Source organism: Teleopsis dalmanni, chromosome 1 (assembly GCF_002237135.1).
Source record: "Teleopsis dalmanni isolate 2A chromosome 1, ASM223713v2, whole genome shotgun sequence".
In the NCBI taxonomy this organism is placed as follows: domain Eukaryota; kingdom Metazoa; phylum Arthropoda; class Insecta; order Diptera; family Diopsidae; genus Teleopsis; species Teleopsis dalmanni.
In genome coordinates, this window is record NC_051846.1 from 107,351,135 (window position 1) to 107,378,239 (window position 27,105).

Sequence of the window (27,105 nt, forward strand, 5' to 3'; positions counted from 1 at the left end):
ATCTAGGAATTCTGTTGGATAGTAAGTTAAACTGGAAACACAATGTCGATCTTCGTATCAAGAAGGCATGTGTAGCGTTCTATTCTTGCAAGAGGATGTTTGGCAAAAAATGGGGGATTCGTCCCGAAATTACCCACTGGATGTACACGGCAATTGTACGACCAATTCTCACATATGGTGCTGTCGTATGGTGGCCGGCTCTAAACAAGAGCTATAATATCGACAAACTTAACAGAATTCAGAGGACGGCATGTGTAGGCATCACAGGAGCTTTTAGGACGACTCCTTCGGACGCCCTAAATGTGATGCTGCATTTGCTACCTATTGATCTTCACATTAAAAACATGGTTTGTAATAGCGCTGTAAGACTGAAAGTAACAGGCGTATGGTTAGAACGAACATATGGACATAGTCGGATTCTAGGTACAGTGCCAAATTGTCTGTATAGGATGACATCGGATTATCTGAATCCGTGTATAGACTTCGAAAGGAACTTCCAGACAATATTCCCTTCAAGAAATGAGTGGAAAAGGAAAAATTTCGAAGCAAATTACGATATCTCAATATATACAGATGGCTCGAAAATGAGCGGTGGGGCAGGAGCAGGAATCTTCGCACCATCTAAAAATATAAATATCTCTCTTAGGATACCTAATGAAGCTACGGTTTTTCAGGCTGAAATCCTAGCAATAAAAGAAGCCTGTCGGCAAATTGCAAGCCACATCGAGAACAGATGTAGTGTTGCTATTTTTATTGACAGCCAGGCAGCAATTAAAGCTCTTGAATCCTTTATAACAAAATCAAAAATAGTAAAAGAATGTAGAGAAGCAATCGACGAGCTAAACCGGTTGGCCGATATCACACTCATCTGGGTTCCTGGGCATAGGAACATCGTAGGGAATGAGAAAGCTGATAGTTTAGCCCGCTCTGGTGCCTCCCTAGATGCGTCACTGGCGGTATCAGTCTATATTACCCTGGAGACCATCAAAAGAAGTACCTTTCTTTACTTTCTGCAACTCGCCAATAACAGATGGAAAGCACTAAGGTCATGTGCAACTTCCAGGTTAACGTGGCCCACTTATAATAAAAATAAATCTCTGGAACTCATCAAAAAAGATCGCGTAAACACTGCAAGGCTTATCGCGGTTCTTACTGGTCATTGGTGGTTAGGAACTCACGCAGAGAAACTGCGTATTCCCCATAACTCTCACTGCAGAAGTTGTGGAAACCCGCGGGAGAAAGAAACAATAATACATTTTCTCTGTGAATGCCCAGCTCTAGCATCCAGAAGATATAGGTTCTTAGGAAAATACTTTTGTGATAGTTTATCAGACTGCTCAATGGTAAGGATGAAAGACCTGTTAAATTACCTAAATTCGGTGGGATGGATTTAGTCTCTACTCTTCTATACTAGGGTTCTTGCGAGGAATGTGGTAACAAAACGGCGAAAAATCGCTAATTGAGGTACATTTGAAGTTATCTTATGACCTGCCACTGCAACCAACCAACCAACCATGACGTGGACTAGTTTGGATATGTTTGGCACCAATGAGTTTAGCCAGTTCATTGAACAGTGCTGATTCAAACTGTCTTACTTGATATGTTATGATCTGCCTCGGGACGCCAAAGTGCATGATCCAACCATTGATGAACGCTGTGGCCACCGTGCTGGCATGTATATCCTCGATAGGGACTACTGCTGGCCATCTGGTAACCCGATCGATACATGTAAGGCAATATCAGTAACCGTTTGACGATGGTAGAGGCCCAATGAGATCAATGTGAATTACAGCGAGCCGCTCACTTGGAATGTCAAAATTCAAAGTCGCTGATCTGTTATGTTGCGTGACTTTTGCTCGTTGGTACGGAAGACATAATTTAATTCGCTCCGCAATGTCTTTAGCCATGCCTGGCCATACGAAACGTTCTGCTATTTACTTAATATTGGCTCGCCGACCAGCATGTGCCAAATTATGTATTGAATTGAAGACGCGTTGTCTGAACTGTTCAATTACAAAAGGACGAACACGATTTGATGACACATCGCATGCAACTTCCTTAGATGAATTTGAAATGACTATCCATTTCAATTGAAGAGCAGATTTATTCCTATTAGACAGAAAACCATTCGTTTCAATGTCGGTTTTCTGGCTTGCTGCTAATTGGACAAGGTCAACTAGATCTTCATTGCTGACAGCTTCAATACATGACAGAAAATCGGCTACCGAATTATTCTTGCCAAATATATGTATAATGTCAGTTGTGAATTGACCGATGTAATCTAAATGTCTCAGCTGGCGTGGCGATGCCTTTTCCGGTTTCTGTCGAAATGCATACGTTATCGGCTTATGATCGGTGAAAATAGTGCAACGTCTACCTTCAATCGCATGTTTAAAATATTTATCCGATTGATAAATCACGGACTTAACTTGGGTGTTCGTCAACCGCTTTGAGTTATACCCCAAAGACTCGAGATCTCTGCCGCTTTTTGAATAAAACGACGATAAAAATTGATAATTGCAATGAATCGCCGTAGCTCATGCACTAACCTTGGTTTTGGAAAATTTGTAGTCGTTTCAATTTTCTTGGCTGGTGGACGGATTCCTTTATGATTAATGAGATGACCAAGGAAGAAGTAACATTTTCTTCCTATGCGAACACACATTTTGCAATGTTTATTTTCAGACCATATTCCTGTAGTCTTTGCAGCACACTTCGCATATGTTGTATGTGCTCGTCTATGTTATCGGATGCGATGCAAATATCATCAATATAACATATGGCAAAGTTAAACCCGAAAAGAACTTGGTCCATGAACCTTTGAAATGATTGTGCTGCCTTACAAAGTCCAAAAGTCATCACATTAAATTCATACAGGCCGAAAGGTGTAATTATTGCTGTTTTTTCTCTATCCTCTTCAGCAACTGGTATATTAAAGTATGCCTTTTCTAAATCTAATGTTGTAAAAATGCGTTTCCCATTTAGAGAATGCGTGAAATCTTGCATATGTGGAATAGGATAGTGGTCAGGAACTGTTTGTGCATTTAGTCGACGGTAATCGTCACAAGGCCGCCATAAGTCATTTCCTTTTTGCACCATATTTAGTGGGCTCGCCGATTCGCTCCTGAATTGTCTACAAATCCCTTGCTTCCTCATATACTCGAACTCTTGCTTGGCTGCTTATAGTTTTTGCGGATTTAGCCGCCGTGCACACGAAAAAACAGGCTGACCAGTGGTGATAATCTGGTGGCAAACCATAGTCTTAGGCTCGTTATTGTAATTGTATGAAACGGGCATTGTCACCTCCTTATATAAATTCAGCAGCTCTTTGAATTTGTGGTCGTTCTGATTGGAAAAGACTGGCTCATATTCAGTATGTTCCGATGCACTAAACCGAAATATTTCAAGAAATCCCCACCTAAGATTGGTTTTGAAACATTGGCTATTATAAAATTCCAATCAAACTTTCTATGAAGTTCATTGATAGCAACTTGTTACCGTAGGTTGGAATACCCGAACTATTCGCTGCATACAATGACCGTGATGTTGATTGTAGCTTTGAGTTTTTGAACTGAGACACTGGTAGTATTGAGATATCAGTTCCAGTATCTATCAGGAATTTGAATTCTGTATTTCGATCTGTGATAAACAGACGTATTTACAAATTGGACTTTATCGGCCTCCACCGATGAAGCTCAAAGAGCTTCAACATAATAATATAAAAAAAATATATTTTATGTATTATATTGTATTAAACAAATAAATAATTAAAAAGGTAATTAAAATATTAAATAAATAAAATAATATTATAATGTTAATAAATGTGGTAGTTGTGATGAGTTGAATTGTGTTGCGATGTGTTGTGCAATGTTGTGTTGTGTTATGTTGAGTTGTGTTATATTGTAGGTTTAGCTTTATGATAGTTTTTGTGAAACAAGCTTTTAATATGGTAATAGCTGTTTCTGTCAGCACTTTTTTGTATTGTTTATGTTTGCACAAAACCGCACTGATCTTTTTGTTTTTCACTTACTATTTTAAGCTTTAAATTTTGATATGCTGTCTCTGTCAGCTATTTTAGTATATCAATATATTAAGTAGTGCAAAAAGAAAATAAACAAAATATGAAAAAACGTGCACTTTTTTCAAATTAAAATTTTATGCACTTTTCACTTTTGAAATTGTTTTTTATCGAAAAAAAAATTTTTTTTTGAGTTTTTATATTATAAATTATAAATAGTTTTAAGACTATGAATTTTAATTTTTTCTTAATTATTTTTTGTCAGAAAATGGTTTAGAGGAGGATTCAAGCAGTCTAATTTTAAGAAATTTGAAACTCCTGCAAGAAGCTGGTATAACGTTACATATAACGGTATAACGTTGAATAGTCAATGCAAATATATCTACATATTTTTTGCACAAGTTTTCTAATTTTGTTTTTACAAAAGCGGGGAATTTTTTCGATAATTTTTCCAACTTCATTTTATCATTGGTTATTGGTGGTTTTGATATTACACTGTAATCGTTAAGATCTTCTGTAATAATTTTAAGATTTGGTATGAAGGCGTGTTGATTGGTAGTGTTAATTATACGTACATACGTACGTTTACTTGTTGTTATTGTATTTGCTACAAAAATACCATTCTGTATTTCGTGATGGGGTATAAATATTTCTTCGTAGGAGGAATCTGTAACAATGGTTCTAATAACTTCAGATCTTGGCGGAAGTGAAATTAAGTTTATTCTGAGGTTATTTACCATTGATATGGCCAGATGTTGAAGGAAATTATATGGTCTCAATATTAGAATGTCTTGATCTTGTTGATATTCAAGGATACAATTGTATTTTCCAAGAAAATCAAGCTCAAGTATTCCACTCGAGGGGACGGGAAAATCATCATCGACAACATGAAAACTATGTTGTATTAGCATGTTTTCAATTTTAAGATCTGTTTCAACTTTTCCTAAAGTATATTTTATACCATCTCCTATGCCGTTAAGGCTTATTTTAGTATTCGAATTAATGCTAACTTTTTCTATTTCTTTCTTTTTAATTACAGAAATATCCGCACCCGTATCAATTAAAAATGTTGATACTTTATTAGTTAGTGTGGATCTAGCTAAAATGAAATTGGCAAGATTTAAATTAATATTATATATTTTTCTGTTGATGTTTTTAATTATTGAGCTCCTGGGGTGGACTCGTTTTCCATCTCTTGTATAATACGAACATTTCCTCTGTTTTGTACTCTGTTGTTCTAGTAGTTATTCCTATTAGTAGGATTATATCCGCTATTACTATTGTAGCTGTTCCTATATTGACCGCGTGTTCGAAATTGTACGCGTCCATTTGGTTGTCCACGTCTATAGGATTGTACGCGTCCATTAAATTGTCTGCGTCTACTTCCGAAATGTAGTATTGCTGATGGTAGTGTATACATGCTACAACATATTGAAAGAATACAATACTGAAGCATTTCTTGGTAGTACAGCGAAAAAATTAAGAAATATCAATTTTGAAGTACTTCAAAAAATTGTATTTAATATTAAGTTATACATATGGAAATAAAATTCTGTACATAGTAACGTTAATCGAGAATTTAAATCTAATTGTTTCGTAGGTAATTATAAGTACTGACATAATATTAACTAAAGGCGACTAATATATTCATTACAGCAACAAAAATTTATTTTATTATTAGGTTTGAGTTTAATCACAGCCTAAATTTAACAAAAATTTTAAAATACATTAATATCTAAATATCTTATCAAGAAATATTTTATTTTAATTATTTTTTTTTTTTTAATTCTATATCTATTTTATGGCTCGGGCAAAACTCATTATAAATTCATTTCAAAACTCATTTATAAATATCAAATATCATTGCAAACAAACATTTAATTAAAGAAAATATATTTAAAAAACATTTTTAATTTATGATAATTAATTTAACAGAATTAAATAACATCAGCAATTATGTAAAAATGATATGTCCTAAAATGTGTAAAGGTCAGATAAAATTTTATATTATACAATTTAAACTTCAAGTTTTTTAATTTGTTTAACATTTTTCTTTCATATTTTTTAATGATTTTTATGACTTCATTCTTTTGAGAAAGCGAATGAGCCGATTTACAACGTTACACCAATGTACTTTTTAATGAAAAGTAAAGTATGAAAAGGAAAGTGAAATATATTTGACTAAAATCGGTTTTTTTGCATTTTCTATTGCACCAATACTTTTTACTTTGCGCTTTGCAAAAGTAAACTGTAAAACTTTACAAAAAAATTGCAAATGATTAATTCACCCTGCAAATTTTGCAAATGATTGATTTACACAAAAAATATGTTTCTTATGTATATTAATAAAAGACAAAATGCGTAAAATGAAAGAAATCCTTAATAAATAAATAAAAATAGTTTTAAAACATTAATATTGATGCTCAAAAGAAAGAAAAAATAGAAATAGAAAATCATTGCTGTTTTTAAAATAAATATAGTTGCTGTTTATCTTTGGCAATGATTGAAGGGATATCTTACCGGAATTTTTATAAGTTTAAAATTTTATTTTATTAATTTATTTACATTAATTAAATATGTTTTTTGTCTAATTTAAATGCAATATTTAAAATTAACTATACTATAAAAAATTATTAAACTATAAGCTACTTATAAACTTAAAATTATAAGTTCGATTTTATACGTATATATTACACTTTATATTTATCTTTATACTAATATTTATATTTATATTTATATGGTACAATACTCATAGCATCAATATATCAAACAAACAAAAACAAATATACAAACAGAAACGAAATGCTTTCAAAAACCAATACAAAATGAAAGTGATCTAATTTTTTGGTGCAACACTTTGCTTTGCATTTTATGCAAAGATTTTGCAGTAAAATTTTTATTTGCAAAGTGCAAAGTAAATTATGTTAAGTCTTTGGTGCAACGCTTTTCACTTTTACTTTGCAAAAAAAAGTCACTCATAAGTTTTGCAAAGTGAAAAGTGAAAAGTGTTGGTGCAACGGGGCCCTGGTTGCATTTCTCAGTTAAAATAAATGAAACGCTTGGAGTTTCGCTAAATATAATTTCAGTAAGTTGTATCATAAAATTGAGACTCGAAATCAATCCCGTTATACACTGAACTTTCGACTCATTTGACAATTGGACGCTTTTTAAATACTGCACAAATTTACGAATTGATTGCTCTTTATCGGCACTATTTGTTAAAAATGGTCGTTTTAATGAATTTTTATCGTTTAAGTTTTTTTTTTAATTAAAGATATCAAACATATTATTCATTTTCTTAACGATTTTTTGCTGCGGATTCAAACAACTTTTAAATTAATTTCCTTTGTTATTGAAAACGTTTAATATAGATTTTATAGATTGATATAGATATATAGATTTTAATATCGGAAGAAACGGAGTTACTTAAAAGAGGTGTGGCCATTGGTACGCTCATCTTTTGAAATTGTTTGGGTGAATGTGTTTTTCTGTAATTTTTGGCATCATTGTAAACTTGCAATTATACTTTTCACAGTCATAAATTGCTTTAATAATTTTCATACTAGCAATACCATCACTAATTTGAATTTTTATTTAGGCCCAGAAATAAAAATAATTGCAACTTTCGTATATAGAAATATCAATGCCATATGGGTGATGCAGAAGTATACAATGGAAACATGATTTTAGATTTGTTAATGATGTTGTTGTCTTGCTCTTTTGGTAAACATATTTTTAAAAATATATGTATGATTGTATATACATATGTAAAAACATATGTATATATATAGGGCAATTAATTTACTTTATTTAAAATGTAATAATTTTAATTTAAATGTTTTTAATCAAACAACATTTGTTAATGATGTTGTTGTCTTGCTCTTTTGGTAAACATATTTTTAAAAATATATGTATGATTGTATATACATATGTAAAAACATATGTATATATATAGGGCAATTAATTTACTTTATTTAAAATGTAATAATTTTAATTTAAATGTTTTTAATCAAATGTTTTTGAATTAGAAGTGTCCAAAATCACAAAATCATATAATATTAAAACTATTCAAAACAGTGGCGGAGCTAGACCAACTCTGTGCGTCGGCGAAATTAAAATTGCGAGGCCCCTTGCATTAATGATTCATAAAATTAAATAATTTACATTCACTTTATCATTTTATTTTATTAGTAATCAATAATAAATGTATTTTCCAACTTTTATAATCACTGAATTTTTTTTAAATTATATCATAATTATAACCAGCTGCTAGTTTCGCTTTAATTGATAAAATTGCCAATGCAGATAGTCTTTCTTGACTCATCGTACTTCGCAAATAGGTCTTAATCAATATTAGCTTTAAGAAGCTGCTTTCAGCAGAAGCTATACTGACTGGAACTGTGAACATAATTCTGGTTACTATATAAACATTCGGATTACTTTCTTAAATTATTATTCGTTGGGTATATTTTTTGTACGATTAATGTCATATTTGAAACCAAATCATTCAAAATATCCATTAAATGCTTTAAATCGACAGTCGGTATGAATTGTAATAGCATTTACCATTGTGATAAAAAAGTTTACTTTATACTGCATTTGAACGGATTGTATGGGTTCGTCAATATGTTCATAACTGAACAATCGTTTCTTCTTTGCTATTCTTTTTTCATTAAATTTAGGTACAATGTCGTAATTACTGTACCAACATTTGGGTTTGTTTAACTGTTTTTTCAAATCCAGTATTCCAATACTCTTTTACCCAATTACGAAAGGAGCGTAGACCGTCATTATCTTCAAGTTTATCAAGTTCACTTTATTCGATTACGATAGTTTATTTATATTGTTCACTCGTAGCATAATTTTGTAACAAATGTGTATAGAAACAATGAACTCGAAAGTAAACATTTTAATTTAGAACTGCTTCACAATCGCATAGAGTTTGAGAATCATCAGTTTGATTTTTCAGGTCAATCATGCATTTAATAACATCATCAAATGGCAAAAATATCGCGCTTACTGCTCCGATTCTACTCTTCCATCTTGTTTCAGACAGAGATTTTAAGGTCATATTTAATTTATTTTTTACAAGATTCCAACGCTTGCTCGACTTTGAAAAAGCAAACATATTTTATTGATAAACCCGAAACACGATTTCGCGTTCCTCTATAGCTTCGGTTAAGGAATTGCAAAATCTTAGTGTTTTTAACATTTGTTCATCGTGGTCGCATAGTATTTTGCTTGTTTAACTCTGTCTAGAATTTCGTCAATAGCTGTCTTAGACATTAATTCAATTAATTTATTCTGAATTTCGTGACTCAAATAATGTTGAGAAATTTGTTTATCACTTATACGTTGCAGGTGCTTCGTAGTGAAAGATCATATTTGGATAACTTCTTAAATAGATCCATGAAATTACCACTATTTACTATCGAAAGATCAATCAATCTTTCAAACGAGTTATACCAACACTTTTGCGACACATGATTTTTCCATGTGTGATTCGTTTATAAAATTCTATGCAATCAATCATGCACTATCTGTGCCCCTGATTTTGTTCATGTCTGCAATATGCGACTCAATTCTTTCCAATCACAGCATTCTTGTTTTACCAACTGTGCCTGCATACGCGAAAAAAGTCTAGATGGAGAACAATAGACTTTATCTTGTTATTTAGAGTAAATTAATAATGTGCGACGCTACGTTTCGTCGTTACTCAATTTTCGAGTAAAATAAAAATTAGTGAAATGTCTTTTATGAGAATCCTTAGAACAACTTTCATGAGATTTTTCTACATTTTGCTGAGGGTCATTACGAATTAAATCATGCCGTTTCGAAGCCGTTATTGGAAACACCCACTTCCCCGGATATAAGTTAATAAATGACGCTCTTAATTGAACTGATTGCTCTTCATTTTTCAAATCACTTTTTTTCTCCATTTCGAATGTTAATAAATTACTTGTAAAAAAATAAGAGGTGTGGCAATATATAACAGAAAGTATCTGATTCATCCATTTTCATCCAATCACTAAGTTAATAGCAAACCAGTAGTTTGACTTTAGTTTAATAGTAAAAAAATACCTGTGCTCACAACCTTTTTTCGTATACTATTAAGTTAAACAATAAATATAATCTTAGGTTGTTCGTATTTTACCTTTATAACAATTGTACTTTATAATTTGGTAACAAACAAGCCAGTGTTTATCCTTTCTTTATAGCTATCTTAAATTTTTAATATTAATAGCGAATAATAGTTTAAGTGTCGAACTTTCCAAAAAGAGATGATGAATACAGGAGTTTTGAAAAATTTTAAGTCCGTGATGTAATGAAGTTAATAATGTGGATATTTTGCCACCGACTTAAATTATAATTCACAACACTTTTTTATTGAAAACTAATAATAAATGTCTAATTTTTAATTTAAAAAAAAAATAATGAAAGTATAATATTGCTTTGACTTCTGTAAAATGATTCAAAATGTAAATACAAAGGTGAGAGCACAAAAATAAATAACGGACCTTTCTCAGTCCGTGACTCGAGCTGTTTGTAAAACACAAACAAAAACAAACCAACAACAATAACAGCTTCAAAATCGCTATTCGTGGCGCATAATTACATCCACATATTTGTTTTTGTAATATCATTACTTTTGAGTTTTACAGAAACAACTATTAAAATTTGGGACCACAAATAGAAATAAAATGTGCATTAGCAGCAATTCTGAAGTTGAAAATGAAAACATGATTTTGTATTTGTTACTGATGTTATTGTTTCTCCATTATTAAAAGATTCTCTTTCCCGCGTAATAAGAGGCAAATAACATAATTTATTTTCTGGTAAGAATAGTTAAAGTTTTAAGTAATATGTAGTACATATTATGTACAACTTTTTGCGGGGCCCCTAGAAACGCGATGCCGTCGATGGTTCAAAACAATTCAAAACAATCACATATTAAAAATAACAATCACTCTCTTATTTAATTTCGTTTCATAACATATCAGTGTAATACGGCGTTTACATTGGCCGAAAATGGCTCATTTTGGTCAAAAATCGAAAATGAGTATCGAATGGCTCATTCTTGCATATAAAATTTCATGCACAAAAATGAGCAATTTTCTCACATTCTGTATGAATGACGTTCGAATGCATTCCACATACGTTCCAAATGCAAAGGATTACATTGAACATACCCTAAATGAAAGCTCTTCATGGCATTTTGACAGTTTGAAAAAGCTGTTTTTGACATCTTTACAAAAAAAGATAAACAAATGTTTGGTGGTTGCATTTTCTTGAAAACGATGCAATTCTTTTTAGAACTTTAACTTCCCAAAAAGTAATTAATCGAAGTTAAAAATATGTTTTAAGTTTATATTGTAAGGTTTGAAGGTATATTTAACCTTCATGCAACATTTTTTTGGCACAGGCCAAAAATCAAATCAACATGCAAGTTGAAAAATCAGCTGTTTGAAATGAGAACAAATGAAATACAACTAATGTAAACACTTTCAAATGGCTCATTCAAAATGAGCCATTTTCGGCCAATGTAAACGCCATATAAGATATGATGCAAGCTTGCAACTAAAAGGTTCCTGCGCAATCTTAAATACAATTGCAAATTTCATGCTTAAACACTTACAAATTATCACAAAAAACAATTACAATATCTAAGCATATACAGTGCTGAACATAATTATTGGCACAGCAAGCAACTTTAATACTATTTTATTTTTAATCAACAAAAAATATTTTGGATAAAATGCTTAATTTGCTTTTAAATTCATTTTGTTTTATTTTATTTTCTCTTATATTTAATTATTTAAATTGAAAATACCAAAATAAAAAAACTAAATTTGACTGGACAAAATTATTGGCATACTTAGGTTCTAACGAACTATTTTAACATAATTTTATCGATCTGACAATTTTTTACTGGAAAAGACCCGTTATTCCCACATTATGAATGCCGTAGGGATTTAAGTTTCTAGGTAAAAACGTCATTGTGGCTTTAATATTGAAAAACTTGATGCATTATAAACAAAATAAGCAAAAAACAAAAAGAAACCATCGAATGTTAGCGCAAAGTAATTCTATATAGGCACAATCAAGACAAATCTTAAACGGAGATTGGAAAAATAATGGATAAAAGCCGAGGGCGATATCGATGCAAAATGCAAACCACATATGCCGACCTAAAGCCTTGAGCGACCGTGAACGCATCAAAGTGAAAGTCAACCCAAAAATATCTTCAACCCAAATTCCAGCTGAGGTTAAGCAAGAGTTTGGCAAGGAAATTCATTCCATAACGGTCAGGAGGACACTGCAAGAGGCTAGTTACAACTGTCGTGTTGCTAGACGAAAACCGTTAATTTCGAAAGTCAACCAACAGAAACGTCTAGCCAGTGACAACTGCTCTAAGGTGCGGAGGTGTGCGGCGCACACCGTAACATAATTTGCAAATTGTCAAGTAATATATATAAATTTATTCAATATCTTTACATTAAGAATTAATATTGTTTATTACATTCTTATATATATATTTTTAAAAATTAAATTTTTAGCATAAACAATTATATATAATTGTCTATAAAAACTCAATTAATTTGTTTCTCTTAGCTATTATAGTCGTTAGTTGTGCTCATAAGTTTGCAGCTCACATCATATTTCGTCTTTCCCCTTTAAGCAATTGCATTCATACATTTCTGTCATAAGTGTGCACAAAAGTAGAATGAACAAAATAATGTGCGTGTGCTCTAGCTTAAAATATGAGAAATAGAGATTGGGAATTGTATGAGAGTATGTTCTATTTTATTCGAAATATCAACTACATGTATAACAATTTATGTTGACTTGCCGAAGCGGTTAGATGTCCGGCTAAAGTTTGCACCTCACATCACCATACATTTCCTTCAAATTTCGTCTCTCCCCTTTTAGCTGTTGCTCAGCGAATAATAACCACTTTGTGTGTGGAGTAGCTGGCCGCACATTTATACGTAACAAGTGTGTTCCATTGTGTTTAATCACTGCATAAACATGTATGGTTCTAAATACAAACTCTTTTGTTTGAAAAAAGTTGGTTTGATGTTATAAGATATATGCGCAAAGTTGTATTTATGTTATTGCATATTGATATAATATTAAACTTATATTTAAATTATTTACTCAATTTGTTTAATATGTTATTTTGTTAATGAATTATTAAATGTTATATTATGAATATATTGTTACCTAATGTAATATAGTTATTATTAATAAAACATCTTATATATTTCAATTTATCATTTTTAATTTAAGTGGTACATGTAAAAACAACATTGTAAAAGGGCCGCACACCCTTCCAGATAGGGCACGCGTCGTCGCTGCGTCTAGCCTATTCATACGAGAATTTAAGCAAGCCAATCAAGTTTTGGAACAATGTTATCTTCTCATATAAAAGTAAATTTCATATCTTTTGATCTGATGCAAAATTAAAATCTTGTTTTGTCTGTGAAACATGAAACATGGTGGAGGACTGGTTGTATGGGGCTGCATATCTGCTACAGGTGTCGGCTAATTGGATTTCATTGATGGCATTATGGAAAAAAATTATTATTTAGACATCCTCAAGAGAAGCGTCAAAAAAAGTGCCGAAAGTTTGAGTTTACCTGCCACATTTAGCTCCCAATATGATAATGACCAAAAACATACGGCATATGTTGTGCGTATGTGCCTCGCTTATCATGTAAAACACACATGATGCCGCATTCACCTCAATCTCCAGATCTCAATTCCATTGTTCATTTGAAGAGTGGCAAAATATTGGGCCAGTAACCACACAAAAATTGGTTTTTTCGATTACAAGGCGACTAGAAGCTCTTATCAAACAAAAAGGCTTGGCCAATAAATATTAATTGTTATCGTAAATATTTTTTTTAATTTGTTTTTTAATTTTTGCATTAGTTGTGCCAATAATTTTGTTCAGCCAAATTTAGTTTTTTTTTTGGTGTTTCAATTTTAAAAAATTTAATATAAGAGAAAATAACATGAAATAAAATGAATTTAAAAGCAAATTAAGCATTTTATCCAAAATCTTTTTTGTTGATTAAAAATAAAATAGTTCTAAAGTTCAATTTGCTTGCTGTGCCAATAATTATGTTCGGCACTGTTTATACACATTTACGATGTAAATGTGTGACTAAATTCTGACGACGGTGTTAAAATAACATATCTCTAAAAGAAAATAAAGCAAAACACAAAACAAAGGTAAACAAATATTGCACTCTTTCTCTTCAGATAAAAATGCATACATTTTATATCAAATTTACAAGCAAAAGCAAAAATAGAGAACAAACACAAAGCGTTCCTCTTGATGGGTCTAATGTTTTTGAAGACAAATTTTTCAAAACTCAGGTGAGAAGTCTTCTTGAATTTAGTATTCTTTGTATCTGTTTTTCCAAAACTAAAAGTAAATACTTTAAAATATCCTTTTTGTGGATAGAGCAAGTATGGGTGCGGTTAAAAAGCTTGGAAATAATAAAGCGGTACTTTCAGAAATGCATTTTTTATAACTTTTTTAATATCAATTTCATTAAAACCTCTTTCAGATTTTCTGTCCACTATTTGCAAATATGTTTTTCGTATTTCAAATACCCATTCGAAAAATTCAAAGAAACTATATTATCAGTATTATAGTTTGTATGCTAAATAAAAGCTTAAGAATAGCAAAAAGATTTTCTGTCTTACAGCATGTCAATGAATCTAATTAAACAATTCTGCTTTAATTTTGTATCCCACATAGTAATATTCAGCTGCAATTTAATATGCTAATTAATGTAGGTGTGAAATATGCAAACGATAACAATTTGCGTATGAACTAAAGAAACACAATTGGCATCCCTCTATGTTTACTTAATTATTAAGCAAACTTTTTGAGAAAATCTAAAAAGCGACATCACTTTGTTCTTCTAAATTTCGTTGGAGACTTACTCATAATCAGCTCGTATCTAGTTACTAGAAGGAGTTTTATACGGCATTTGTAGTGGCTGAAAAAGGCTCGTTTTGGTCAAAAATCAAAAATCAGAAGCGAATGGCTCATTCTTGCATATAAAATTTCAAGCGCGAATGCGATCCACATTATCACATTTTATATGAATGCGTCCCAACGACGTTCGAATGCATTCTAAATATGTTCTAAATACAAAGGAATACATTGAACATACCCTAAATAAAAGCTCTTCATGGCATTTTAACAGTTTGAGAAAGCAGTTTTTGACATATTTACAAAAAAAAGGTGAACAAATGTTTGGTGGTTTCATTTTCTTAAAAACGATGCACCTCTTATTAGAACTTTTACTTCCCATAAAGTAATTAATCAAAATTAAAAATATGTTTTCACTATATATTTCAAGGTTTGAAAGTATATTTAACCTTCATGCAACATTTTTTTGACACAGGCCAAAAATCAAATCAACAGGCAAGTTGAAAAAACAGCTGTTTGAAATGAGAACGAATGAAATACAACGAATAAAAACATTTTCAAATGGCTCATTTAAAATGAGCCATTTTCGGCCAATGTAACGCCATATCAAGGATATCCGAGTCAGGTGGAAATCTTCTTTATTTATTCCTGTGTTTCACACTGTGGTTGTTGATGCTTTACACTCCCCGCAAAAAAAAACAAAAAAAAAATAATTTTCTTTCTTCTTCGTTGCATGTACAAAGAAAATATTTCATCTGAAAGTTAAAGGACAACATTTTATTCAAAAGTTAAGAATATCGCCAAAAAAATTTTTTGTGAAAAGAAAATTTTTAATTTTCATGTAATAAATATTTTAGAGTAGATAATTTATATTTTTGGTTTGTTAAAACTCATCGATATGATCGGAAACTTATCAGTGCAGAAAATAGCAGATTGGGAAGGTCACGAAGAAAGCCACTAGGGCTCTTATGACCTGTAGATCTATAGCAGGCAAAGTTGGGATCTACTCGGCGATCATCTCATATGGGGTACTCATTTGGGAAAATGGAACCAGACAGAATAATACTTACGCACTGAACAGGCTACAAAGACTGGCATGCGTATGTATAACGAGTGCCATGCGGACTTGTCCAACAGCATCAATGGAGGTCCTTCTAGAACTCACACCCTTGACGATTTACATCAGATCCCAAGCGGAAAGGGCAATTCTACGAATGAAGAAAGGAAATATAACGGATAGCTGGGTTAATAGAAAGAAGTTCGAAAATCTTGCTAAGCAGTGTCCGAAAATTTCAATGCAATGGGACACAATGAATTCTAAGTTCAGCTTCACTAAGCTTTTAAGAACTGAATTAAGCAACAAAAGAAACTGGGAGGGCATCAATCAAACTTACCAGCTAACGAATAGTACAATTGCATGGTTCACTGAGGGCTCGCTTACGGTCGAAGATGCCGGAGCGAGCCTAGTCGGACTAGGCAAGAAACACTGGGAAGCGCTGGAAAAAAATACTAGCATCTTCCAAGCGGAAATTTACGCTATTTTAAAATGCGTACTCATCAATATTGAACGGAATTACCAGGGAAAAAACAATGCAATACTGACAGACAGCCAAGCGGCGATCAAGGCACTGAACTCGCATCAGGTGACCTCAAGACTGGCGTTAGACTGCCTTGATAAGCTAAATCTGTGTGGCGAAACAAATCAATTGTCGATTCTTTGGATGCCGGGACATACTGGAGTAGGCGGAAACGAACACGCGGATAAAGTAGCCAGGAAAGGAGCAGCCACACCGATGATGGGACCGGAACCTTTTTGAGGACTAGGAAATAGCACGCTCCTTTCTCTCATAAAAATAAAGGGGAACTAGAATAAAAAGTATTACTGGGATAATATACCAAGATTAAAACAATTCAAATCACTTATTTTAACCTATAACAATAAGAGATACCAGGATTGTATGAACTTATCAAAAGAAAAACTTAGAATCATCACAGGAATCCTAAGAGGGCCCTGTAGACTAAAACACCACCTTACAAAATTGGGTATACTTACGAATGCAAACTGTAGATTCTGTGAAGAGAATGAGGAATCGGCCACACATGTGCTGTTAGAATGCCCTGCGCTAATGCACATGCGAAATAGGCTCCTAGGAATGTATATTCTTACGGAAGAGGCAATAAAACTCTGTAAAGTAGAGTACTCTAAGCCCAGAAGGGGGCATAATAGACCCGACGGTCGCAGTGCTACATACCCTAACAATAATAATAATAATAATATGCTAATTCAGATTATCGTGCTGCATTGTGCACGATAAATAACTTTATAACTTATGTATATTGTACAATTACTTAATAGTAACTTAATTTCTAAATGGGAGGTCTACTACATGTAACTTTTTAAGCCTTCTGACCTTATCTGTCTCATTTAATAAAGCTATAGCTAATGGGTTCACGTATTCAAGGTCTTTCAAGGTACTTTGATGTATAATTATGGTACTTATTGCCTCTTTTATGTAGGGAATTTTGAGATCTCTTTGAATGCAGTGGTTTGTTACAAACCATGGAGCATTTACAATTAATCTAAGTGTTTTATATTGGAATCGTTGTAGTATTTCCATTTTTAAGTTACTTGGAGTACCCACAGCTGTATCCCATATGTCCAGATTAGCGCAATAATTGTTTTATAACATAAAAAAGTAGCTTATTAGCTTATTGCGAATGTTTAAATCGTATATTTTAGAAACTTCATCTTTCATCTTGACATAAAAATAAATCTCATTCAAATACGATTTTAACAGAAGATAGAATGGAGTTGGAAGGAGATTTTTGTTTTTATAAAGTATTACCATCTACCAAACTCTGTCAAATGCTTGCTGTATATCTTGAAAGATACCAGAGCAGTATTTTTTTTTCCTCGTGTGCTGTTGAAATTATCTTCACAATGCGTTGACATTGCTCCGTAGTACCATGTTTGTGTCTGAACTCAAATTGGTGTAATAATACGGTAATAATATTTTTCTGCTCTATATTTGTCAGCAATCTGCACAAAAATGTTCTTTAGAATATTTTCGAGAATTATATAAGCTAAACACTAGTTCTTTCAATTATTCTCCATACAGAAGCTTTTGATATGCCAAAACAAATACCAAATTCGCGAAAAGTTCATATTAAGGAGTGTATGCATGAGCTTTATTTGGTTAGCAAGCATTGTCTCTATTCTAATCATTATTTCCTGGATATTTTTGCCGCTGCTTTTTAATGGTTTAGAATAAGAGGTATTGTTGTTAAAATTTGTATAATGATTTCTACTATTTGTGTTCAATTCGGAAAATCCTGTTAGTTATATGTGTGCTGATTGTTTGATGGTTAAAACGTATTCTTTTTTTTCGACAAGATTTTTGTATACCCTACATCCTCTGTAATTAGCAGTGTAGTTCTGCGGGCAATTACTGCACTGGGAAAGTGCTTTTTTTGGGCTTGTACATTTTAATGTTGGGTGATCAAATTCGCATTTAACACAGCAATAAGGCTTTCTGCAACACTGTACCATATCGTTCTTTGGATATGGGAGCTATATATTGACAATTGCATTGTTAATGTGCCTAATGTTGTAAATCTCTTTGTTATTTTGCTTTGGTTCAAGATCTACATAAAAGATGACTCTTTGTAATTTTTCTTTTAACATTCACTATGTTTCGAACGTCGTGCCACATAGCAGAAGCTCATGACTGATATCATCAACAGAAGTTAAATGATGCAGGCCTTTAAATGCAATTTTAAAAGGTCTCTACTGCTTTACCTGATTCGTGTGATAACAAATTTTTCAATTTTCTACATGATTATTTTTTTGTAAAAATCAATTGTATTTATCATAATTCTACTTTGATTATTTGAAAATGACTTATAATTGATATCGGTTTATGGTTATTTTGTTTTTATTATACTCATTTTATTTTTATTATTTCCACTAGGCTATGCATTATTAGTTCTATGTTTGTCACTCTTGGTATGTATATAGGTGGAGGTTTCGGTGAGATGTCATTGCATGGTTTATTTACCTTAGCATTCTTTTTAGCTGTTGAAGTTGTTGCTGTTTCTTTAGTATCGTTATCACTTTGAATGGTAAATGGATTTTTGTCAGCGCCCAAACTAGTCGATTCAATGCGAACTTTATTTCTTATTGTTTTTGGTGACTCAATATCGGAACGTTTTATTGCTCTTTTAGGTATTATAATTTGCCACTCAGCGTTCAGTTCATCAGCATTATTATTATTATTATTATTATTATTATTATTATTATTATTATTATTATTATTATTATTATATATATATATATATATATATATATATATATATATATATAACTTATTCGTTATATTAAAAAAATAACTTATTCGTTCTTTTTCTGAATTCCCGCATTTATCCAATCGGTAAATTTTTTTTTCACGCTGGTAACACTATTATACACATTCTGTCAAAGTTGAATGCATAACGTACGATTAGTTTTTGTTTGGCGTTTGGACGGTCAAACGGTCAATAAGGAGTATTATTTTGCCATTATGCGTCGCTTGCGTGAGGACATTCACAAAAAGGAACCAGATTTATGGAAAGAAAACTCATGGATTTTACACCACAATAACGCACCGGGTCCCACCAATATCTTCAACCAAGCACCGTACTCTCCAGATATGGTCCCGTGTGACTTTTTCCTCTTCCCCGATTCAAATTGCCATTGCGAAGAACGTGTTTTGAGACCATAAAAGAGAATTCGCTGCGTGAACTAAAAGCCATACCTTCGGCGGCCTATAAAACTTATATGGAAAATTGGATCAGGCGTTGGCATGCATGTATTGCCGCAGGAGCAGAGTACTTTGAAGGCGATATTAAAGAAAATTATTAAAAATTAAAATTTTGTGTGTTTTTTTAACTTCTTGTTCTTTTTTGATCAAATGGTATATATATATGTATTGTTATAAATTTACCGTTCGTACCTCTAGGTTATCAATAAATGCCAAAAAGAACACGTTATTTTTAATTATTTTACCTTTATAACTTTATTTAATCTCCAAAACTAAAACTAACTGACTGACTAAACTTCACTCATTTTTCTCCAAACTAAAAACTACTTTTTTTAACATTAATTTTAGAGTCATTTTTTTTAGAGTTGCCAGGATTTAATATTCTCGAACCAAACTCGTCACACTGCCCTCGACTTAAGCCTGATCGTTCCGATCAGGCACTAAACCTTTAGAACCGTACAGAGCAAGCCTCTCCACATACACTAACTTCATTTGAGAATGTGTCATTCCACAACGCTGGATGCGGTACACAACGTCATTCAGACGTTTCACAATCATATATGGCCCCTCCCATGATGTTTGTAATTTCACAGATAAACCTTTCTTACGTTGCGGATTATATAGCAACACCAAATCGGCTTCAACGGATCCCTCAGAATTTGCTGCTTGGTCAAACCGATCTTTCATTTTATTGCTCATCAGCCGGCTGTGTGGTCTTACAAGTTGGTGTAGTTCATTCATTTCGTTCAACATTTCGCAATAGTTTTCCCCACTGTTCTCAACCACATTGGTTACTCCAAACTTAAGGTCGGAAAGAAGCCGCAACTCAGAGCCGAAAACTACATGCGCTGGTGTATAACCTAAGATCTCTTGCTTAGTCGATCAATAAGCCATCAAAAACATTTACGCTGACATTTGTAATTATATTACAAACTTTTCGCAGGTATTCTTCTGGAGTCCGATTGAATTTTTCCACCATGCCGTCTGTGGATGTGGATGCAGAGCCGTTGTTCTTGTTTTTGTAATGCCTATTATTGTGCAAATTTCTTGGAACATTTTAGATTCGAAGTTTCTCCATTGATTGGAGTGCAAATCTATTGGGACTCCAAATTTTGTCATCCTATTTTGTACAAACACCTCTGCTACTGTTTTCGCCTCTTGATTCAGTAACGCGTACATTTCTGGCCAATTACCGAAATAGTCCATCACAACAAGCACATATTTATCCAGCATCACTGGTTGGAAATGGGCCCGCTACATCCATAGCGACTCGTTCAAATGGTGCTCCAAAGTTATATTGATGAAGTTTACTTCGACTTTTTATCTTAGGACCTTTGGTTGCCACACAGTTTGAACAATTCCGAATCCACTCCGTTACCAAGTCACGACAACCAACCCAATAAAACCGCTGTTTGATCTTTTCAAGAGTTTTCATGACCCCAAGGTCATGACCCCTCCACTTGGACCGTTGTGAAACTCCTCTAACACGTTTGCAAGTCTGGATTTCGGACCGATAATTAGAAGACAAGAACGCTTTCCATCTTCACTTTCCCAACCACGGTGTAGGACCCCGTTGACAAGACGGATACTGTCCCATTGTGTCCAATATGCCTTTGCAATGGGAGTTTCGGAGGATATCTGCTCCTTGGTTGGCTGCAATCCGTTTTCTTTGGACTCTACTAACTTTACAAGATCAGGATCTTTAAGTTGACTGTCTCTTGAATTGGTTGGATTCCAATCTTCTGCTGGTTGTAGCCTTGTCAAACGAATATCGACTATTCCTTCCCTTAATTCATTTTTTGTACAATGTTTACACTCTAGTTTACACTCGTCTCCATAACGCATCAGCATTTCCATGTTGGACACCCTTTTGGTGCTCTATTTTGAAGTCATAGTTCTGTAGCCTTTCTATCCATAGAGTGATCTATCCATCTGGGCTTTTAAACTGCAATAACCATCTTAACGCTGCGTGGTCTGTTCTCAAATGAAATTTTTGACAATACAAGTACTTATGAAAGTGTTTTACACATTTCACTACAGCCATCAGCTCTTTTCGTGTTACACAATGATTTTTTTCCGGTTTTCCAAGAATCCTACTAAAATATGCTACCACTTTTTCTTGACCATCGATAATCTGAGAAAGAACATTGCCAATTCCATAAGCGCTCGCGTCGGTGTCCAACACAAATTCCTATCCGGGTGCTGGGTATGCTAGCACGGGTGCTGTACACAGCGTTTGCTTCAATTGTTGAAAAGCATTTTCTTGCTCGTTTTGCCACACGAATGAGCGATTCGTCTGAGTAAGCTCATGCAAACTTCTTGCTATATTGGCAAATCCTGGGACAAATCGACGGTAGTAAGTGCATAAGCCAAGGAAACTTCGCAATTCCCGTATGTTTGCTCGTGTGGGACAATTCTTTACTGCATCTATGTTTTCGTCATCGGTATGAATGTCTTGCGTCGTCATTTTATAACCGAGATACGTCACTTGAGTTTTCATCAAAGAGCATTTCCTGAAATTTAAGCACAATCCAGCTGACCCTATTCGTTATAATACTTCCTCTAGATTTTTCAAGTGGTCATGAATACTCCTTCCCATGACGATGATGTCGTCGAGATACACAAGACATATTTTCCAATGAAGTCCCTTCAACATGTGCTCCATCAGTCGTTCAAACGTTGCTGGTACATTACATAATCTATGCTCCAGTTACGTGAAGTCCCATAGCCCATTACCTATACTGAACGCCGTCCTTTCGCGATTATTCTCCTGAAGTTCAATTTGCCAGTAGCCACTTTGCAGATCTAATATGAAAAACCGGTGCGGTTTCTTGAGTAAGTGCATGTGAGAACGTTTCAGCAAATGTCTTCTTAGGCAGTACAAGTGCCGCACGTTTAGTATCTATATCTCGTGCACCATTAATGAAGCTTTGTATTATTACGCGTTGAATGAAGTCCACCGATGCATCTGTATTCGTAAATGTGCTAGTTGCTCAACATCTAGCTGCGAACTTTTGAAGAGTCTCACCTGAGTTTTGGCGTCGGTTTTGTAGTTCGATTTGGTATATCTGTTGCTTGTGTTCGCTTCCAAATCGCCATTCTAATGCCGACATCAAGGCATCATAATTATTTTTTCATGCTGAGGTATGGTTTGTAAGATTTCAGCTGTGGGAACTTTTAGCGAAATAAATAACGCCTCTACTTTATCTTCAGTTTTCCAATTATTAGCGGCTGCAGTCTTTTCAAATTTAAGCTTAAATATTTGTAACCTTTGTAAATTTACTTTTGACCCCTCAATAGGTAAATTACGTGCTTCCAACTCGTTTTTTAATTGTGGATTTTTTAAATCAGTTTATTGACAATCCCACTTCTGACACCAATTGTTACAAATTTACCGTTCGTACCTCGAGATTGTCAATAAATGCAAAAAAAAACACGTTATTTTTAGTTATTGTAACTATATAACTTTATTTAATCTCCAAAACTAAAACTAATTGACTGACTAAACATCACTCATTTTTCTCCAAACTAAAAACTACTTTTTCTTAACATTAATTTTAGAGTTGCCAGGATTTGGCATTCTTGTCATTTTTTTTAGAATTGCCAGGATTTAATATTCTCGAGCCAAATTCGTCACAATATATATATATTTCCCAGAACTGAATCTGAAACTGTTTCGATTTAAAATCGTTTCAATTTTACGCCGATTAAAAACACCTCCACTAATTTCGAGGTTGAACGAGAGAATGTAAATAAAATGCTGATACAATTTTAACCGTTGATTGGAATTTTGCATTCACAATAGACTGATTTTTGAATTTGGCTGCACTGAAGCTTAAGACTTAAAATTTTTTGCGACTAAAACCTAACTCTGAAGATTTTGTTATTGCTTCACATGTTTACTTTCGTAAGTTGCGAGTATTTTTTTGCTACCCTGAAAAAAAAATTACGGCTACTATAAGATGTCGCAAGCCGCTCTTAAATTTTTAGAGCTTTCGCCCAAGTGGACCATGTTTGAGTTTGCGTTAATATGATATACATTATTTATGTTTTCTTTAAAAAAATATTAACATTTTTCAATATAAAGCAACAGCTTTCAAATGCATGTTCTGTTCTTTCATGCTTTAACAAAAATGTAAAAATGTCTGTTAATATTACACTAACAATATCTATTGCGTTGGTTGGCTAGGACAAGTTGTTGTTGCGAGCCTCGAGACTGTCAACGTGAGCAGAAACTCTAAAAGTTTAAGAGCAATTTACACATCTTATAGTATTTACTATTTTTGGTGCTACCAATTACAAAAAAACACAGTAAACGGAATACCCTTTTGGTATTGCAAGTGCAAAGGTATTGCAAATGCGTCTTCAATGCTATTTGTTTTTGTAATAGATATTTATTTCGCATTCGCAACAAAGCTCCAATATGCTTTTATATATCTCTCCAACTATAATACTCTAGTTGTGAAGTCCAGTTATGATACAAAATGATTTCTGTTTTGTTAAAAACTTTTTTTTTTTGTAAGAATAAATTACTATTTAGAACATGGTATAAAAAAAGAAAATAAATTTTTCTTAAAAATCTTAAATTTTTTCGAAAAATTTCTAAAAGTAAATATCATGTTTAAAAATTAGTATTATGTATACAAACCATTCTGCAAAAACTTTAAGCGATTATATAATTTTTCACAATTTAATGTTATTCCACCCATAACCACATCAGTATGACCATTCATGTACTTTGTTAAAGAATAGCAGACCAAATCAGCACCTAACTCAAGAGGACGTTGGAAATAGGAGGTTAAAAATGTGTTATCTACAGCAACAATAATATTTCCACTTTCATGACAAAGTTTACTAATAGCCACAATATCCGCAACTTTAATCAGCGGGTTTGTAGGTGTTTCGATCCAAACAAGCTAAAAGAATAAGTTTATTATCATTAATAACAAATAAAAGTAGTATTAACTTATATAACCTAAATAATAATACATACAATTTATGTTAAATATTTTCTATATCTTATAACGCGTTATTATACAAAACAAAAATGAAAAATTTGCAACAATTTATTTGAATATAATTTTGGAATTAAGAATTAAATTTTGTTCCATGCCGATACGAATATGAGAAAACCCATTCTAAAAGTCAAATTTTTGTTTTAAGTATAAATTCATTTTGCTGTTAGGGGAAGTCCCTTTTTTCAAACCAAATGTTTAATATTTTCTTCTTGTGCTAATGCCAGTCGCTGGCAGCGTGGTTTAAAGTAAATAAAATAATTTCAATGCTATTCATAACGATTATATTGAGCTTGACAATGAAACTTGTATATCAAATTTTCCTACAGATGACGATATTATTGAGGACTATAGCTCTAAATTACTGGATCCAATTCTAAGAGCAACGGAAAATGATGATGAGGGTTCGGTGGATGTAATTGTTCATCAGTCTTCCATATATGAAGTAGAAGACTCATTCAAAATTCTAAATTTATATTTGCAAACGAATGATACTACAACTGATAATCACTATAAGAGTATTAATAAAGTGGAATCTTTTTTTACCGACAACAAGGAAAAAATTAAAGTCCCAAGCCCTACTTTCTGAATATTTTACTTAACTATAACTTTTGTGCTTTATTTGATTGCAAATAAATAAACACCTTAAAATGTGATTCTAGTTTCTTTCAAAAATAAAAATAAAAATTTAAAACAAATAAAAATAAAAATTTAAAAAAAAAATAAAAACATTCTGTAACTTTTTTTTGCAAAATTGAACTTCGAGTTACGAAAGTTTGACTATATATATTTATATGTTTCGTATTCCTTTACTTATCATATTAGGTTGCATCCACACCAAACATTTTTGTATATATGCATGTATTTATTAATATTTATTAATGAATTTCTAGTTGTTTAATTATTATATATTTATTGATTAAATGTTTATTATTACAATATAACTTCAATCACGCGAGCACGAAAATACCACCAACCTCCGACATCAACTTCCCACAACTACTGACTCTGCTTCTTTTCTGCTTTGTTCCTTTGTTAAACGCAAAGTTACCAAGCCTGAGAATTACTGCGTACATGTATATTTTTAAATATAAATGTATACACACTCGTATATATACAGTGTTGTGCATAATGAGCACACCATGCAACCAAAATGAGCACATCAAATAAATAAGTTTTCTTGTCTACTTTTCATTATAAAACTTATATACATAGTTTTATTTGTTACTGTATTAGCTACCACAAAAAACAACAAAACCTACAATTCTTTATAACGGGTGAAATAATTCACAAAAATAATGAAATATTGCTAAACGCAGCTGTGCAAAACAATAGCAATTTTATTTGTTATATCAAGTTTTTGTATAATTTTTTATTATTTTGTACAAAACCCTTTGTTTTTTATTACTTGGGCACAACTGCGGGCCATAGATGATATCAAATTGTCAATAAAACTATATGGATTGTTTTAGCATTCAACTTTCAGGGCCGCAAACAATTGAGAAATTTTCGATTTCGATTTTGGGTTCTTATCGTGCAGATAAACTCATCGTAGCGCCATTTTCCATTCGGGACCATATGGCTTTCTAAAATATCTTTGTACACGTGTTGGTCCATTATTTGATGAATTGTATAAATAGGACCAAGTCCAAATCCTTAGAAGAACGCCCAAATCATTACTGAGCCACCCCATGCTTCACCGTAGCGGTAATGGTAATGTCAAGAAAGCATAAACATTATGATTATTCACGAAATTATTATTCACCACTATTGGAAAGGTCATGGATCAGAGAGTTAAAAATAAATCTCTATGAGATTGAGAGTAATAATATCAAACAACAAAATCAATAGGTAAATTATAGAAATAAATGTGATTTATTGCGCAGAAATTTCCAGAAGCATTTTCTCAAAGAATAGAATGTGTTCCTAGTATCGAAGTTAATTTGCAGTTAAAAGAAAGCAAATTCAGTCTTTATTACAGCGCTATATATACCCTATGCCCTAAAAGAAAAGGTTGATCAAGAACTAGAAACTCTTGTAATGTGATATCAATACTTACTGAATGTTAGGCCGCCTTTGATGACTACTGCATTCATATTCTTTAAAACACTAATGTTTTGATTTAAAATGAGCTAACCATTGCATTTCAATAATTTGTGGCATGAATAAGAAAACGATATTTCTGATACAAATAATTTACCGCTTTAATTTCGGTTAAGAGCTCATGTAGCGTCAAATATATTGACACCACACCAATTGGAACACATGTGAATATGTGACATATGACAAACAAATGCATAGTAAGTATTATATGTTTTA

At 32.6% G+C, this 27,105-nt stretch overlaps 1 protein-coding gene across 1 annotated transcript in view; it reads right to left on the reverse strand.

Annotated features, from left to right (window-relative positions):
• The window catches only part of LOC119672308 (cystathionine gamma-lyase), a 79,042-nt gene that overhangs the window by 14,893 nt on the left and 37,044 nt on the right, over nt 1–27,105 (reverse strand). The window contains exon 4 of the mRNA XM_038083332.1: nt 24,420–24,687. Within this exon, the coding sequence (XP_037939260.1) occupies nt 24,420–24,687 (268 nt within the window). The remainder of the gene's footprint in view (nt 1–24,419; nt 24,688–27,105) is intronic.